Source organism: Ovis aries, chromosome 10 (genome assembly GCF_016772045.2).
Source record: "Ovis aries strain OAR_USU_Benz2616 breed Rambouillet chromosome 10, ARS-UI_Ramb_v3.0, whole genome shotgun sequence".
Lineage (NCBI taxonomy): Eukaryota > Metazoa > Chordata > Mammalia > Artiodactyla > Bovidae > Ovis > Ovis aries.
This window is the reverse complement of record NC_056063.1, coordinates 76,631,347-76,649,669: the sequence shown is the minus strand read 5'-3', so window position 1 is coordinate 76,649,669 and position 18,323 is coordinate 76,631,347. Positions and strand designations below refer to the sequence as shown.

General features: G+C 49.2%; 1 protein-coding gene and 1 long non-coding RNA gene across 4 annotated transcripts in view; one reads left to right on the top strand and one right to left on the bottom strand.

The window, feature by feature from the left end:
• The window catches only part of LOC114116643 (uncharacterized), a 29,407-nt gene extending 18,350 nt beyond the window's left edge, over positions 1-11,057 (bottom strand). The window contains exon 1 of the long non-coding RNA XR_003590508.3: positions 10,885-11,057. This is a non-coding gene — a long non-coding RNA (uncharacterized LOC114116643). The remainder of the gene's footprint in view (positions 1-10,884) is intronic.
• Positions 10,197-18,323, top strand: part of TMTC4 (transmembrane O-mannosyltransferase targeting cadherins 4) — a 56,236-nt gene continuing 48,109 nt past the window's right edge. For all 3 annotated transcript variants that reach the window (XM_042255040.2, XM_042255039.2, XM_015098258.4), the window contains exons 1-2: positions 10,197-10,275; positions 16,914-17,129. In XM_042255040.2, coding sequence (XP_042110974.1) covers positions 16,968-17,129 — 162 coding nt within the window. In that variant the 5' untranslated portion in view covers positions 10,197-10,275; positions 16,914-16,967. The remainder of the gene's footprint in view (positions 10,276-16,913; positions 17,130-18,323) is intronic.

The window sequence follows — 18,323 nt, the reverse complement described above, 5'->3', positions numbered from 1 at the left end:
ATGATTTCTCCCCCGAGTAAGACCACTGAGTGACCTGAGACCTGCACTGGAGGTGAGGCTTTTGCATCGTTACATTCAAGCATTCTTATTTTATCTCTACCTTTGGCACAGAGTTAAAGAATCCGCCTGCCAATGCAGAAGATGCAAGAGACACGGGTTCCATCCTGGCTTGGGAAGATCCCTTGGAGTAGGAAATGGCAACCCACTCCAGTATTCTTGCCTGGAGAATCCCATAGACAGAGGAGTCCGATGGGTTACAGTCCGCTGGGTCCATAGAGTTGGACACGACTGAGCACACATACATACATAGTATCTCTCCTTTGTATTTTATCAATAAGCATGGAGATTCTTGCAGCTGGGTGACTAACACCGAAACACATAAGACATCAGTTCCATTCAGTTCAGTCATTCAGTTGTGTCTGATTCTTTGCGACCCCACGGACTGCAGCACACCAGGCCTCCCTGTCCATCACCAACTCCCAGAGTTTACTCAAACTCACGTCCATTAAGTCTGTGATGCCATCCAACCATCTTATCCTCTGTCGTCCCCTTCTCCTCCTGCCTTCAATCTTTCCCAGCATCAGGGTCTTTTCAAATGAGTCAGTTCTTCCCATCAGGTGCCCAAAGTACTGGAGTTTCAGCTTCAGCATCAGTCCTTCCAATGAATACTCAGGACTGATTTCCTTCAGAATGGACTGGTTGGATCTCCTTGCAGTCCAAGGACTCTCAAGAGTCTTCTCCAACACCACAGTTCAAAAGCATCAATTCTTTGGCGCTCAGCTTTCTTTATAGTCCAACTCTTGCATCCATACATGCCCACTGTAGAAAACATAGCCTTGACTAGACGGACCCTTGTTAGCAAAGTAATGTCTCTGCTTTTCAATATGCTGTCTAGGTGTGCTTCCCTTGTGGCTCAGCTGGTAAAGAATCCGCCTGCAATGCGGCAGACCTGGGTTCAATCCCAGGGTTGGGAATATCCCCTTGAGAAGGGAAAGGCTACCCACTCTGGTATTCTGGCCTGGAGAATTCCATGGACTGTATAGTCCATGGGGTCGCAAAGAGTCGGACAGGCCTGAGTGACTTTCACTTTCACAGGTTGGTCATAATTTTTCTTCCAAGGAGCAAGCATCTTTTAATTTCATGGCTGCAGTCACCATCTGCAGTGATTTTGAAGCCTAAAAAAGTACAGTCTGTCACTGATTCCATTGTCTCCCCATCTATTTGCCATGAAGTGATGGGACCAGATGCCATGATCTTAGTTTTCTGAATATTGAGCTTTAAGTGAACATTTTCCTCTCTCCTCTTTCACTTTCATATAGAGGTTCTTTAGTTCTTCTTCGCTTTCTGCCATAAGCGTGGTGTCACCTGCATCTCTGAAGTTATTGATATTTCTCCCAGCAGTCTTGATTCCAGCTTTTGCTTCATCCAGCCCAGCATTTCTCATGATGTACCCTGAATATCAGTTAAATAAGCAGGGTGACAATATACAGCCTTGATGTACTCCTTTCCTTATTTGGAACCAGTCTGTTGTTCCATGTCAAGTTCTAACTATTGCTTCCTGACATCACGGAGAGACTAAGAAAACTAGTGAAAACTGCCACAGCTGAGTCTTTCAAACTTGGAAATAAGATGCAAATGTAGCTGGCATGTCCTTTTACTGTCATAATGAGTATACTGGGTTGAAAAGTGTCCCCTCCCTGCCTCTCAGAGCCATGCCCTTTCTGGAACCTCAGAATGTGACTGTGTTTGGAAATAGGATCTTTGCAAATGGAATTAGTCAAGAGGTCACACTGGAGTACCATGGGACCCTAATCTAGTATGACTGGTGTCCTTATCGAGAGGAAACACAGGGAAACGACAGGCTCACAGGGATGAACACCATGTGATGACGGAGGCAGAGACTGGTGGAGTGTCTACAAGCCAAGCAACACCAAGCATCGCCAGGCACCACCAGCAGCTCGAAGAGATGCCTGGTTCCTCACTCACAGCCTCCAGAAGGAACCAGTGGTGGTGACATGCTGATTTCAGGCTTCTTTTCTCTTGAACTGTGAAAGAATAAACTTTACGTGGTTTTAAGCCACTCAGTTCATGGTGATTTGTTACAACAGCCCTGGGAAGCTAGCACACTGCAGGTATTGTTTAACAGGCTCAGCCAAGTATTACTGACTTTTTTTAGGTGATTCCCTATAGTTGCTTTTTTCTACTTACTATTAGGTAAGAGTTCCATCACTGTGAATTTACATGTTAATCTGTAGACCTTGTCCACTGAAGATCCAAGTCATTTCTGTCTGGTCAAAGGTTGCAATTTTACTGTCCTGAATGACATTAACCAGTTTTAGCTCAAACTCAGCAAAGTTATATCAGAATGTCTTATATATGTGTTATATCTGGTGGAGATAATTCTCTGTGCCCGTACCATCCTAGGCTTGCTGTATACATCAACTCATTTGGCCCATACATCCATAAAATCAGTAATAATAGCAAACTCCAGGCAGGTATTAGGTTCATATAAAATAATCCATGAAAGCATGACATATGCTGACACATGGTAAGTTGTCAGTGAAGATTAACTGTTATTATTGTTCATTGTTATGTTAGCATAATATTTATTTTAAATAGAGATTTAAGGTAAGACAGCTGAGATGAAGAGAAGAAGATTAGATGCAGGAAGACGGCAAAGACTGAGGAAATAAAAATGCAGATTTTGAAATTCTTGGCCATGTCGGGGAAAGCGAGTGAACGGATAAATCTTGACCTGTTCCTGGCCAGGCTGTCTGACCTCACCTCCCAGCTCTGCCACGTCCAGCTGTTACATAACTCTGCTGTGTCTCAAGGCCCACATCTATCAATAGAGGGGTAGTAACAGTTGATCTACATTATACAGTAAATACAGAGAAGGCGATGGCACCCCACTCCAGTACTCTTGCCTGGAAAATCCCATGGACGGAGGAGCCTGGAAGGCTGCAGTCCATGGGGTCTCGAAGAGTCGGACACGACTGAGCGACTTCACTTTCACTTTTCACTTTCATGCATTGGAGAAGGCAATGGCAACCCACTCCAGTGTTCTTGCCTGGAGAATCCCAGGGACAGGGGAGCCTGGTGGACTGCTGTCTATGGGGTTGCACAGAGTCGGACATGACTGAAGCAAGAGCAGCTTCAGCAGCCTACATTAAATACGTTATACATTAGGGTTTCCCAGGTGGCACTAGCATTAAACAACCCACCTGCCAATGCAGGAGACATTAAGAGACAAAGGTTTGATCCCTGGGTCAGGAAGATCCCCTGAAGGAGGGCATGACAACCCGCTCCAATATTCTTGCCTGGAAAATCCTACGGACGGAGAAGCCTGGTGGGCTATTTGAGTTAATATATACAACATGCCTAGGATGCTGTGGGCACAGAGCAAGCTGTCTATGTTAACTATTTATTTCCTCCTCTCATATCACACTGCTTTCACCAATTATTTTATGATTTAAAGTTTAGGTTCAAATATAACCACATAGGGTACACAAGCTCTGTTGTTTAATTTATGGTTACATAACTAGTGTTGAAAATGCACATTAAAAATGAAAATTTATAGAAATATCATGTAAATATGATGCTTTGTTAAAAATATGATGCTTTAAGATTAAGCAAATGAAACCCTTTGGCATTCTTTCAAAAGCATTTTTTTAACCCATATAAAAATACCAAAAAAAAAGAAAAATTCTACACCAGACAAATATTGATTGACCTACAAAAGTTCTCACAACTCTTACAGAAATCAGGGAATTCTAAAAATAGAAATGATCGTGAGTCTCTTGCAAAGAGGAACACTCAGGAGAAATAAAGACAGGACGTAGTTAATTTAAGAGAGAGCAGATAGACCGCTAACTGGTTAATGTGGGTGAACAGGTCAAAATATAAGATGTTTCAAAAAAGTAGACCGTGCACGAATGGGACGTTCATGTTATTTAACATCATTAAATTCTTTTTAGCTCGGTGGGAAAAGAAGTATCTATTCCAACCTGTCTCTGGGTTAAATTTTTTCTTAGTTTTAAGAGACCATGATCCATATTATTTATTTTTTTCTCCTTCACCTTCAGCCTCTCCCTCTCTTCCAGTTCTTACTTCTCAGCATACAAACAAATTTAAATCTTTTATGTGTTAAAAATAAAATTCTCAGGACTTCCTTAGCAGTCCAGTGGTTAAGCCTCTGTGTTTCCATTGCAAGGGGGCACAGGTCCATCCCTGGTAGGGGAATTAAGATTCCACATGCTGCATGGCGAGGTTAAAAAAATAAAAATCTCCTTAGATACTCTACTTTTCCATGTGCCATCTGATAAAACATACTGACGGGGGACTTCCCTTGTGGTAGAGTGGACAAGAATCCATCTGCCAATGCAGGGAACATGAGTTCAATCCTTTGTCCGGGATGATTCCACGTGCCCAGAACAACTAAGCCCATGAGCCAAAACTACTGAAGCCCGCGTGCCTTGAGCCCCTACTCTGCAACGAGAGAAACTACCTCAATGAGAAGCCCGTGCACCATAACATAGAAAGAGAAACTAGGAACTGCAACCAGAGAAATCCCTCATGTAGCAGCAGACCCATCACAGCCAAAAAATTAAATAAATAAGTCTTTTTACAAATATAAAATAAGATCACATTTGCAAAGCATCCGCACAGTGCCTGGCACACATTAGCTCACTTTCCGTGAGTGTGGTGACCCCAGAGCTCCTACCCAAGGGGCTGGGGCTGGGGGGTAGGGGTCAGTGGATGGCCCAGCAGCAGGGAGATGTTCTTTGTAGCTTACACTTCTTATTAAACCGTAAGATTGTAACAGGCAGAATCAGCACCCTGCTTATCTTTATATTCTCCACAGAGCCTGCTGCCGTGCTCAGTACGTAGTATGAAATCATTTTGATCACGGCTAGCTCAGCAGTTCATGGAGCAGAACACCCCTGGATTAAGCCAGGAGATTCCAATTCTGACTCTAAACACTGCTAGTAACACGCAGAATGACTTTCAGAAACGTACTTCTCTCTGAGAGACACCGTGGCCTGTCTGCAAATGCGGTCCTTGCCTCCGTGGAAGTCTAATGATGGAGATGGACTTGATATAATGAGCGTGTGGTTAGTTAGCAACAATGGTGATAAGAACTATGGGAGCATATTCAGAGGCACCTAAAGGGGTTGAAAGAGAAAATTCAAGGAAGGCTTTATCTGAGCGATGGATATTTGCACAGAGACCTGAGTATGGAATAGTCGAGTGTCATGGAGGTGAGCAGAGGGGAGCACTTTCAGGTATGTGAAAGATCCAAGATGGACAGGAGCAGAGCGCCCTGTAGGACTAGAAGAGGCCCACGTGGCTCAGCTCAGGAAACAGAGGTGAAAGGGCCATGAGATAACTCAGAGGAAGCAGGCAAGGGGCCAGGTCAGGCAGCAGCATTGGGGCCTTCAGACTAAGAACACTGGGAGCAGCGAATCATCCTGGGGGTCAGAAGTAAGGAGAATATTGTCTATCGAGAATTGAAAGGGAGTCATAAAACTAAATATAACCTTTAATTTTCACCATTCACTCACTGGCAAATTTATGTCAACCAGTAGTATGTTAGTAAATGCTTAACAACTTATTCTCACAATAGATATATGCCTACGCACACACGCACATGCACACTCACACACACAGGTGTATGTATTATAAATGTTACAAATGACATAAAGGATTGTAACACGCAGCTTGCAAGTAATGATAAAAGCAGGCAAATACTCTTTTTCCTGAAAATTCTACATAGTTGATGGAATCTCATGGAATACTTTTGTTGCTTTTTGCTAAAGGCTTGTGTGTATATCAATCTGATTGCAGTGCTGACCATCTGGCAATGTCCATGTGTAGAGTCTTCTCTTGTGTTGTTGGAAGAGGGTGTTTGCTATGACCAGTGCGTTCTCTTGGCAAAAGTCTACTAGCCTTTGCCCTGCTTCATTCCATATTCCAAGGCCAAATTTGTCTGTTACCCCAGGTGTTTCTTGACTTCCTACTTTTGCATTCCAGTCCCCTATAATGAAAAGGACATCTTTTGGGGGTGTTAGTTCTAAAAGGTCTTGTAGGTCTTCATAGAACCGTTCAACTTCAGCTTCTTCAGCATTACTGGTTGAGGCATAGGCTTGGATTACTGTGATATTGAATGGTTTGCCTTGGAAATGAACAGAGATCATTCTGTCATTTTTGAGACTGCATCCAAGTACTGCATTTCAGACTCTTTTATTGACCATGATGGCTACTCCATTTCTTCCAAGAGATTCCTGCCCACAGTAGTAGATATAATGGTCATCTGAGTTAAATTCACCCATTCCAGTCCATTTTAGTTCACTGATTCCTAGAAAGTCAACATTCACTCTTGCCATCTCCTGTTTGACCACTTCCAAATTGCCTTGATTCGTGGACCTAACATTCCAGGTTCCTATGCAATATTGCTCTTTACAGCATCAGATCTTGCTTCTATCACCAGTCATATACACAAATGGGTATTGTTTTGCTTTGGCTCCATCCCTTCATTCTTTCTGGAGTTATTTCTCCACTAATCTCCTGTAGCATATTGGGCACCTACAGACCTGGGGAGCTCCTCTTTCAGTATCCTATCATTTTGCCTTTTCATACTGTTCATGGGGTTCTCAAGGCAAGAATATTGAAGTAGTTTGCCTTTCCCTTCTCCAGTGGACCACATTCTGTCAAGGAAAGTTATGACCAACTTAGATAGCATATTCAAAAGCAGAGACATTACTTTGCCAACACAGGTCCATCTAGTCAAGGCTATGGTTTTTCCTGTGGTCATATATGGATGTGAGAGTTGAACTATGAAGAAAGCTGAGAGCTGAAGAATTGATGCTTTTGAACTGTGGTGTTGGAGAAGACTCTTGAGAGTCCCTTGGACTGTAAGGAGATGCAACCAGTCCATTCTAAAGGAGATCAGTCCTAGGTTTCACTGGAAGGACTGATGCTAAAGCTGAAACTCCAATATTTTGGCCACCTCATGTGAAGAGTTGACTCATTGGAAAAGACTCTGATGCTGGGAGGGATTGGGGGCAGGAGGAGAAGGGGACGACAGAGGATGAGATGGCTGGATGGCATCACCGACTCGACGGACAAGGGTTTGGGTGAACTCCGGGAATTGGTGATGGACAGGGAGGCCTGGCGTGCGATTCATGGGGTCGCAAACAGTCAGACACTACTGAGCAACTGAACTGAACTGAACTGGTGTGTATATCCAACCAATGATTGTACTCTTTGCAACCCCATGGACTGCAGCCCGCCAAGCTTCTCTGTCTGTAGGGATTCTCCAGGCAAAAATACTGTAGTGGGGGGCCATGCCCTCCTCCAGGGGATCTTCCCAACCCAGGGATTGAACCCAGTTCTCTTGCATTGCAGGTGGATTCTTTACCATCTGAGCCACCAGGGAAGTCCAAGAATACCGGAGTGGGTAGACTATCCCTTCTCCAGGGGAACTTCCCAACCTAGGAATTGAACCAGGGTTTCCTGCATTGCAGGAGGATTCTTCACCAGCTGTGCTGGTAGTTGATGGAATCTCATGGAATGTTTTTGTCGATTTTTGCTAAGGGGTTGTGTCTATATCCAACCAATGCTTGTAATTCAGCCATGGTTTCACAAATGGAATTTCATCTCAATCTGCTCTTTTCCCAATACATTCAGTCATTAAATCTGATATGTCATCTGTTCAACTATGTCTCACCTTTGCACGAATTAAACCCACTAAATTAAGATCTTTTCATGTCATCACTAAACGCAACACATTTTTAAGTTTCATCTGCATTATTATTTCCTCCATCACTTTCTTAAATCTAGCAAAGAAGACAGTGGACAAAACATCAAATTGAACCCTGATTTGTGTTTGCCAATGGTGTAAACAACAGAGGATGAGATGGTCGGATGGCATCACGACTCAAAGGACATGAGTCTGAGTAAGCTCTGGGAGATGGTGATGAACAGGGAAGGCTGGCATGCTGCAGTCCACGGGGTTGCAAAGAGTTGGACACAACTGAGTGACTGAACTGAACTGAAATACTCCCACAGTGGCTGACCGCAATCTCCCAGTGTGACATCACTGACTGTGGGTTAGGAAGACACACGCAGTAGCACAGCACTAAACGCAGCGGTGAAAAGGAGAGAATTGATCAGATTTGATCCACATATCACAAGGAGAGTCTTGGTGACTTGTTAACATACCAAGGGGAAGTACTGGAAGCATCACCGTGACAGGGAGACCTGAAGAGGAGCAAGCAACGAGAGCACACCTCTCACTTTACATGAGTTCCATTTGAGGTCCTGGTGACAACCAAGTGGAGAAGCTGAATAGGAAGCTAGATACACGGGTTTGGACCTCAGAGAAGGAAGGATCCGAACTGTAAATTTGGCAGATATTCACTGAAATGTTGGCAGTGTGTTAAATCATGCAGGGAAAAACTGTGGCTTCAAAGCAAAGGGCTGAAACCTTTCAAATACATCACTTGTAGACCCAGAGCAAGCCAAGGAGACTGGGGGTGGGGAACGGGGCGGATTATCGCTCTTACCAGAGTGTTCTAAGGAGGAAGAATGAACTTTGCTAAGCGATTAGGTATAACGAAGTAGGACAGTGTTCTTTGTGTTACTGACTGCAGGTAGCCAAGACAGTTTCAGTGGAATGCAGAAACCAAGAACTGAGTGCAATCTGGGAGACTAGAGAAGCGTGGGCCGACAACCTTTCAAGGAGTTCAGCTACAGAGAGCAGCAGCAAGGCAGAGGGGCAGCTGGAAGGGCACCTGGAGGGGAAGAAGGTTTGGGGTTCATGAAATGCCTATGACTCGGGTCCAGTGAAGAGGGAGATACTGAGCTAAGATAGGACTCTGATACTGGGGGAAAAGCAGGATGGAGGAAGGGTTCAGAATCAGTGTTTTTAGTAGCAGGAGTAGCTTTGTAGGTTTGAGATTTCCCTGGTGGCTCAGACAGTAAACCATCCGCCTGCAACATGGGAGACCTGGGTTCAATCCCTCGGTTGGGAAGATCCTCTGGAGAAGGGAATGGGCCACCCACTGCAGTATTCTGGCCTGGAGAATCCCAGGGACAGAGGAGCCTGGTGGGCTACAGACCATGGGATCGCAAAGAGCTGGACACGACTAAGCGACTTTCACTTTCCATTCTTGGGTCCAGGAGATTCCCCTGGAGGGAATGGTTACCCACTCCAGTCTTCTGGCCTGCAGAATCCCATGGACAGAAGCTACAGTCCATAGTGCCTCAAAGAGTTGGACACGACTGAATGACTAACACTTTGTAGGCTTGGCAGTGGAAGTGTAGAAAGTTTCTCTTTTTTCTTGACACGGGAGGCAGAAAAATCTAGTAAGAATGGGGGTTATGAAACGCGCGGAGTGGCAATGCGGTTGGGAGCGGAAGTTCAGGACAAAAATGACTTGGATACAGGAGCCGGAAAGGGTTCGTGGGTCAGCGGGAGATGCGAGACTAGAGCCGTGGAACAGGGTCTGCTAAAAACAAAGGCCGGGTACCAGCAGGGCCTTGGACGGAAGAACGCAGTCTCATCGAGTCTTTCCCGAGATGCAGAAAGTTGAGACACACACTCGAAACAGCTCCTCCCAGGCAGGAGGAAGTCTAGCGTCCGGATCGCTGCGATCCAGCTCCCTTTCCTGAAGGGACGCGGCAGCACCCCTCCGCCGAGCGCCACCGCCAGCGCAAGGAGCGCCGGACAAGCTGGGAACAGGCTCCAGCGCCGCGAGGGACAGGGAGGAAGCGCCTATAAGCCCACGGCGGCCCCCGCAGCCTGCTGCCCGGGGCCGCCCCCTCCAGCCCCCCTCCCGCCGCCCGTGCCCTGCCCGGGGATCCGCGCCCAGGACTCCGCTTCCTCCTCTCGCGCCGAGTCCGCCTCTCAGTCCCTGGCGGCTCCCTGCGCCGCGACTCGCGCCCTCTGGCCTGACGTCACCGGCGCGCCCGCCAATGAGCTCGAGAGGGACCTGCGGCGCCCGCGAAAGTGACGGCAGGTGCAGCCAATGGCCGCGAGGAGGGGGCGGGCCGAGGCGGCGGGGGATGTGAGGGGGGCGCCCGCGCGCGTGGGGAGCTGCGGTCCGTGCGGGCGAGCGTGCGGCGCGGGCGCCGCGGGGCGGGGAACGCGGCGGGGGGCGGGGGCGCGGCGCGCGCGGCCCCTCCCCCTGCCCAGCTCGGGGCAGGCGCCCGTAGCCGCCGGACTTCCCGCGTCCGCCGGGGAGATGCGGCCGCAGCTCGGGCTCCTTGCAGGTAACACGCGGGGCGGCCCCTGCAGGGCCGAGGGCGCCGCGGCTGGGCAAGCGGAGTTGGGCGCCGAGCGGACGCGGGCGGTCCCCACTGCCCGCCGCGCCCCGAGCCCCTGCAGTGCGAGCAGGGCCCGGCGGCGGCGCCGCCGAATGAGTTGGCTCCGGGACCTGGGCTGCGGCCGGGGCCGGGGTCACGGCGGATGCGGGCCCTGGAGCCGTGCGCCCGGGTGTCAGCGGCACGCGGGACAAAGGGCGCGGCGTGGAGGGGGCGCGCTCACCGCCGCCCCAGCAACGCGGGCTCCCCGTCGACCCCGGGCGCACGGGCGCCTCTGGCGCGTCCCCCGGAGCGGACACCTGGCCGCGGGCCCCCGCTCCACCCGCCAGCTGGCCGCCGCGCAAGCGATGGCTGGGCGCAGCCGGGCCGCCTGGCCGCCCGCCCAGGGGTAAAGGCGGCGCCCTGGCCGCGCCGCCAGTGCCAGCCTCCCCGCGCTGGCTGCCCGGCCGAGCGGCGTGCCCTGGGCCGGGGCGCCCGGGGCCACTACCGAGCTGCCGCTTTCCTGCGCCGGGCTTGGAGTTTGGGGAAGCCGAGCGGGTGGCGCAGCCTCCGCCTCACCTCCTGCGAACTCCGCGGGGCTTCTCGTCTTGTTGATGTTGTGTCTGTAGGCTGTGCGTATTTTCTTTCTTCTTTTTTTAACCGCACACAAAAGAAAGGAGTTAGAGGAACGAGCTAGCCAGAGCCTCGTGAGTCATCCCACGCTGCTCTTTTCTCTTGGAGCGCAGATGGATGGGAGTGTTTCTTGAGAAACAGTTAACAGTGAGGACTCACGGGGTCCCCCTCCCTGTCCCGTCTCCCCGCAGCCCCGACCGCGCCTGGGGCGCCCCAGAGGGAGGTGGGGTGAAGTATCACCCGTTGACTTCGGTGGGAAAATGGCTACAAGCTAGCAAGCTGTAAACTTTCTGGGACAGTGGAACTGGGAATGTCGAACCTCCCGCAGTCATTCTTGCTGTCGGCAGGCGTGGCTCTCGCGCGTTTCTGAATTGAGAAACAGAAGGCGATCCGAAGAGGAAGCTACTTGGAGTAGCATTGTGTTCAGCGCTGCGTGGGGGGAGGGCGGGAGAGATGAGTCTCCAGTACCTTGGGGGCCCCGAGAGAGGAGCAGCCAGCTCAGGTCTCCAGGAATGGTTGTGTTCTTTATTCTGGTTTCCAAACGCACTCTCATTTCGGGCTGGCAGAGGGCAACCGGTGTGTGGATGGATCAATACTGATGAGCTGGAAAGGCCAGTCTGAGGCCAGAAGGCCCTTCAGTGCAGCTGGAAGAATATTTTTTAGTAGGTGTTCACTGCTAATTTTTCCAGGGATCGTGTAGGTTTGATCTGTATCTGTCAGCCCCTTACTGCAGTCCAGGCTGCTGTGTCAGGCGGCACCGAGTCCCCAGGGTTCAGAGCTCAGTGACTGCTGTGTGTTTGCTTTTGAGGGATGGTGTGCCCTCTCTAAGGTCTCTTTGACCTTTTCATTGACGATTGATTGATGGGTTTTAACCCCCTGAAAATAGAAGCTTGGTATAAGGAGTTTAAGATATTGAAAATAAAGAGGCTTGTGCTTCAGTTCCCAATCTAACTACATCCACACGCCAGTGAATTCTCAACACGGTGAGGATAAGCACAGGAATGGGACAGGAATCCCATCAACAGTGTGGTCACTGGTAGAGCTAACTGGAGCCCTGCATGGGCTGAACCTGAGGCCATGATGTTGTTCCTTCTCTGTCCATGAGGCAGACTTCCAGGGCTCAGGAGCCAGGGCTCGCAGGCAGGACATCCCCTGGGGAAGACGAATGGGGTGATGCCGCCCAGGCCCCATCCAGAGTGAGAAACAGGCTCCTCTGGTCCATGGGATTTCCCAGGCAAGAATACTGGATTGCCATTTTCCTTCTCTTGGTACAAAAAGGTGGAAGGGCCCCGTCTCCTTCCAGGTGCCACTTTATGCTGGCAGGGCTTCTTGTACCTGAGCTTCCAGCCTGCCTGCAATCCTTGCAGGAAAAAATCCATCTACTGTTGGAGGAGGAGGATTAATGTGTTCAGCCATGGGGTTTATGCAGGACATACAGATGCCTGGTCACAGAGCCAGTGCCCTGCTGCTGCTGCTAAGTCGCTTCAGTCGTGTGCGACTCTGCAACCCCAGAGATGGCAGCCCACCAGGCTCCCCCGTCCCTGGAATTCTCCAGGCAAGAACACTGGAGTGGGTTGCCATTTCCTTCTCCAGTGTGTGAAAGTGAAGTGGCTCAGTCATGTCTGACTCTCAGCAACCCCATGGACTGCAGCCTACCAGGCTCCTCCGTTCATGGGATTTTCCAGGCAAGAGTACTGGATTGGGGTGCCATTGCCTTCTCCAGTGCCCTGGGTCTGCCCAAAAGAAGGGAGCCCTTCTCTCAATTGCATCAGGTTACCTGATGGGCTACTGCTGGCCTTGGTTGGCTAGCCTATCCTCAAGAATAAAAGTTGACAGCAACATGTTGTTCAGTCACTCAGTCGTCTCCAACTCTCTGCGACCCCATGGACTGCAGCCCGCCAGCCTTCCCTGTCCTTCACTATCTCCTGGAGTTTGCTCAAACTCATGTCCATTCAGTCAGTGATGCTATCTAACCATCTCATCCTCTGCCACCTGCTTCTCCTCTTGTCCTCGATCTTTCCCAGCATCAGGGTCTTTTCCAGTGGGTCAGATGTTTGCATCAGGTGGTCAAAATACTGGAGCTTCAGCAACATGATGGCAATATGGGTGATCCCAAGACAGGACGTCAGGGACTGGGCACTGGGAACTAATCTCTGCAGAATAACGAAGTGAAGTGAAAGTCACTCAGTCGTATCTGACTCTTTGGGACCCTGTGGACTATACAGTCCATGGAATTCTCCAGGCCAGAATACTGGAGTGGATAGCCTTTCCCTTCTCCAGGGGATCTTCCCAACCCAGGGATTGAACCGAGCTTTCCCGCATTGTAGGCTGATTCTTTACCAGCTAAGCCACAAGGAAAGCCCAGTAATAACAGTAGTGGGAACCAATTGTTTCCATATATGCTCTCATTTAGTTCTTAGCACAACCTCCTGGTACCCTATGGTGCTGATGAGGAATGGATCCTTGGAAAGACCAGGCAACTCAAGGTCATATAGGTAGCAAGTTCAAGTCTGTCTGCCCGCAGGGCCTGTGCTGTTAACCACTGGGCTAGACTAAGGTTCCTGATGCACTGTAGCAGCATTTGCTGATCCACAGTATTCTCTGAGCTACCCTACTCTGCCCATTAGCAATCAGGCCTTAAATGGAAAGGGCATTTGTGAGTGTCCTTGGGGGCAGCAGAGAAGTGGGGATCTTGGATCAGGGAAGGGAAGCAGCAATGAAGAGGGAAGAGTCAGCCAGGATGGGGAGCGGGGCAGAGTCTAGGCTCCCTGATGTCCCTGCCAGAGAAGAAGGGGAGCCCTTCTGAGATGGGCTCATCCATCCTGTTGACCCTCCAAGAGTCCAGGCCTAGTCCCCATGTTCGGGTCTGTAGTCTGCCTTCCGTCTATCTCAGCAGCCCTTGCCTGAGTACCAAAAGCACTAGTGTGTGTTACAGATAATCTGATATGAAAAGGGAGGCACAGCAACTAATGTTGTTCAGTCGCTAAGCTGTGTCTGACTCTGCAACCCCATGGACTGCAGCACGCCGGGCTCCTCTGTCCTTTACCATCTCCCGGAGTTTGCTCAAATTCATGTCCTTTCAGTTGATGATGCCATCCAACCATCTCATCCTCTGCCGCAACAACTAATTCAGGAGCACAAATTAGTTCCTGATGCAGTACTCTTCCTAGAGGGCCATTTGAACCTCAGAGATCCACTTGTAAAATACTGGCATCATCAACTCAATGGATATGAGTTTGCGCAAACTTCAGGAGATGGTGAAGGACAGGGAAGCCTGGCATGCTGCAGTCCATGGGGTCGCAAAGAGTCAGACACATCTGAGCGACTGAACAACAAACTCAAATATCTGGGCCTGAAGCAGACAACATGAAGACCAGTTAATGGACCATCTGTCAGCTCACAGCTCCATTTCACATTTAAAATTGATATGAAACTAATATAAACCATTTGCTTTCCTTCATATTCACTTTCTGAACCAAAGAACTCATATTCCCTCCGTATTACGTCAGGATAGCTTCCTAACTGTCCAATCTTTTTTCACTTCTTGTAGCAGGAGTAGTTTCTGGAGCTCAAATACAGACACAGTGGTTGGGGCCTGCATGGTGACCTCTACTGTGTTTGCAACTGTAATTTGGATTTGACCAGTGGTTTATCCTTTCAGTGACAAAGTAGGGGGGCGGGGGGCAGGGTGACACATAGAGGCTGGAATATTCCCCCTGTACTTGCTGAAAGCATGAGTTACAAATGAGTTACCTCAGGTGGAGAAGCTAGAGGGCCCAGCACCGCGAGAGCTGCAAAGCCCTTCCTCTCTGGAGGGTAAGACTGGCCTCTTCCCCGAGCCTGGACAGGAACAGTGCTGCCATAGAAGAGAGGGTCCTGTTGACTGTTGCTGGATCCTCAGCACGTTCACTCAGACAGAGGGCTGTGGAAAAGAGGCCCGTGACGTCCAGTGGCCCGGTGGACTGACTTCTCATTGATTCCGTCATCTGGGGCATTCCCTGGAAGACCTGGAAACAAATACAGGTTCAAACTCATGTTGACCTTTGAACTGTGTGGGTACACTTATATGCAGATTATTTTCTGTAGTAAAGACCTCAGTACTAAAAAAAAAAAAAAAAAAAAAATTGAAAAAAACAAAATTGTAGGGGGTGCAAGTTTGATCCCTGGTCAGAAAACTTAAGATCCCACATGCCACACGTGGAGCCAAAAAAAAAAAGACTACATGGTGTGTGGTTAGTTGAGTCCCTGGATGACAAGGAACTGCAGATACAAACTTACAATAAGCTCTACATAGATTTTCAACAGCGAGGAGGGTCAGTGCCCCTAACCACCGAGTTGTTCAGGGGTCATCTGTACGTCTAAAGTGACTCCCAGTCAAAGGGCCTGAAATATTCTTCCATCTCAGTGTGAAGGAGTGGGGCTGCTCCCTTAGTAGGGAAGACGAGAGTCTTGGTAATTACCAGGGGATTCTCAAATTATTCTCAAATGAATGTGCTTCCTTCTTCCTTGAAGAAAGTGCTTGTAATAACAGTTAACCTTCCTTTGGCATCCGTTAAACCCAGTGCTTCTAAGCACTTTCAGTGGGTGTCCTGGTTAGCCTTCATGACAACCAGGTTAGGTGGGCCTGGTTATCATCCCCATTTTAGAGGTGAGGAGACTGAGGCCCAGAGAGGTGAAGTAACTTGGCCAAAGTCAGGTGGGATTAGACCTAGACAAGATCCTTGTAAAACCAAGGAGGGTGCCTATTGAAGGTGTGGTGGGCATGGGGACGGACATACAATGTGATGGGGAGGGGAGGTGGTTTCATAATTGGTGAATTCCAGGTTAGGAAGTCCTTAGGCAACTGCTGGGAAGTTCTTTTGCTTTGCCGAGTGCACAGGACGTGAACTCAAAGATAGGCAGCACACACAAGGCCACCGAAGTCAGAAATGGCAAGGCTGGGAGACAGCATTTCATTTTAATGTTTTGCCTATTTGAAAGAAAAGCTAAAATAAGTGTCTTTATAACTTGACTCCCTCACCAACATTGGAGGTCATGTCCTCACCTAGAAGAGGACCCCACACTCTCCTTTAGGACACAGCCTAACAATGCTGTCCCCAGCATCAGTCTGCAGTGGGCCCGCCTTGCTCTGTCTGTCCCCTGGGTGAGAACCACGGCCGTGTACCTGCCACCTCACCTCTGTTAAACTCTTCTTTGTCCCAGATTTTCATTGAATGGGCGGGAGTGTCTGTGTTCTGCAGAGAGGCCATAAGCTCTTTCACAGTCAGGACCAGGCTTCACATGCACACAAAAACACACACAATTTTTGTGCTAAGACTCAACAATGAATATGTATTGAGTTTTCTTGATTGCATGAAGCAAGATGGTATCTTTTTTTTTAACTTTGTAAACTGGTTCAAGGACTATAAAAATGATCTGCCTTATGGGGCTGATAAACATAGGATTCCCTTAAGTCAGTGTTTCTCAGGGATAATCCAGCATCAGAAACCCAAGGACTCCTGACGTAGTCGGTTGCATCTGGGCCCAGGAGAAGCTCCCTGTGCCCAAGGTGATGGTTCTGCCCACTTGAGTTTTCAAAGTACACCTTAAAGGTGTTTAGGATCACATCCTATAAACTCACATCATGAATAAATAATTGACCGTCTAGCTGTTTTTCACTTGGGGCAAACATGCCTACTGTATGTGTGCGTGTGTGCTAAGCTGCTTCGGTTGCATCCAACTCTTGGCAACCCAATGGACTGCAGCCCACCAGGCTCCTCTGTCCATGGGATTCTCCAGGCAAGAATACTGGAGTGGGTTACCATGCCTTCCTTCAAGGGGTCTTCCTGACCCAGAGATCGAAGCTGTGTCTCTTACTTCTCCTGTATTGGCAGGCGGTTTCTTTACCATGAGCCCCACCTGGGAAGCCCGCCTACTGTATGTATAAACCTGCCAAGGCATTGATGAGTATTGATGTCGTGTTACTTATCTTGCAGGTTTCTAGCCAGCAGAATGCTGGACCCAGAGGCCAGCAGGGCACAGCTGTCAGGATGGCTGAGTGGGACGCCAGTCTGGACCACATCATCCCATCCTCTGTTCTTCCTCCCTTCTGGGCGAAGTTCCTTGTGGGTTTTGCTTCCCTCGTGTGTTTTGCCCGGAGCTACGATGGAGACTTTGTCTTTGATGACTCTGAAGCCATTGTTAACAATAAGGTGCGTATCTTGATGTCTGTCTGGTAAACTGACTTGCCTGCATCTCAGTAATGATCTGCATCAGTTATTTTCTGTGGCCGTGGTCCTCAACTTCTCTGACACCAGGGACCAGCTTCCTGGAAGACAGTTTTTTACTCGGACTGGGGCAGCGGGGGAATGGTTTCAGGATGATTCAAGCGCATTATATTTACTGTGCATTTTATTTCTATGATGAGTACATCAGCCCCACCTCAGCTCACCAGGCATTAGATCCCAGAGGTTGGGGACCCCTGCTCCACTGAACTTTGGCTGAGCCTTTATCTGAGCCCTCATCATGTTCCAGATTTCCCATCTTTTTTTAGAGAGCATCTCCTTGATTTAGGGCCCCTTTTATTGCTGGCAGCAGGGTCTCCCAGCCTTGCCTAACCTCAGGCTTTACCTTGGCTGGGTGCCCTGCGTGAGGTCCCAGCCCATGCACATATCAGAGAGACCGTTCTTCTGACATGACAAGGCCACAGTATTGCAGAGCCTTGCAGGCTATTTCAGGTTTTGTGAGAAAATTTTACAGAGCTCTAGGCCAGAAGGATGCCCCCATCAGACACACACACACACACGCACACACACATGCACACACACATCTCCTGCAGTGATGGGCAAGTCTGATCCCCCACTGGAAGGTGTGTCCTTGGCTGTAGGCAGTGAGCCGGCCCCTTCTGTGTCCTTCGCTGGGAGCATCAGGACATCCTGCTGACAGTTGCGGATGACCCGGAGTTTGCTGCCCGAGGAGACTGCAGTCCCTGCTCGTTTCCTGTGTGGAGACTCAGATTTGCTGAATTTGCAAAACCCCAGCCAGTTCTGCTCACCAGTGGGTGCAGGGGAAATGATATTCCTTTTCAGTCGCTGACTATAGAGGTAGGGAAGAAGAAATCGGTTTGTGGGAAGGGAAGAAAAGGGTTTCATTGAGCTAAAAGAAAATCCGAGCAAGAAACCTGGAGGCAGAGAGAGCCCAGAGGAGAAAGAACGTGGAAAGAGCGTAGTTAGAACCTTTGTGACGGGAAATGGCTACCCTTTCCAGTATTCTTGCCTGGAAAATCCTATGGACAGAGGAGCCTGGCGGGCTACAGTCCATGGGGTCACAAGAGTCGGGCACAACTTAGTGATTAAACCAAACCAACCCCTACTCAGCCGATGTTCTGTGTCTGCCTCAAGGGGCCA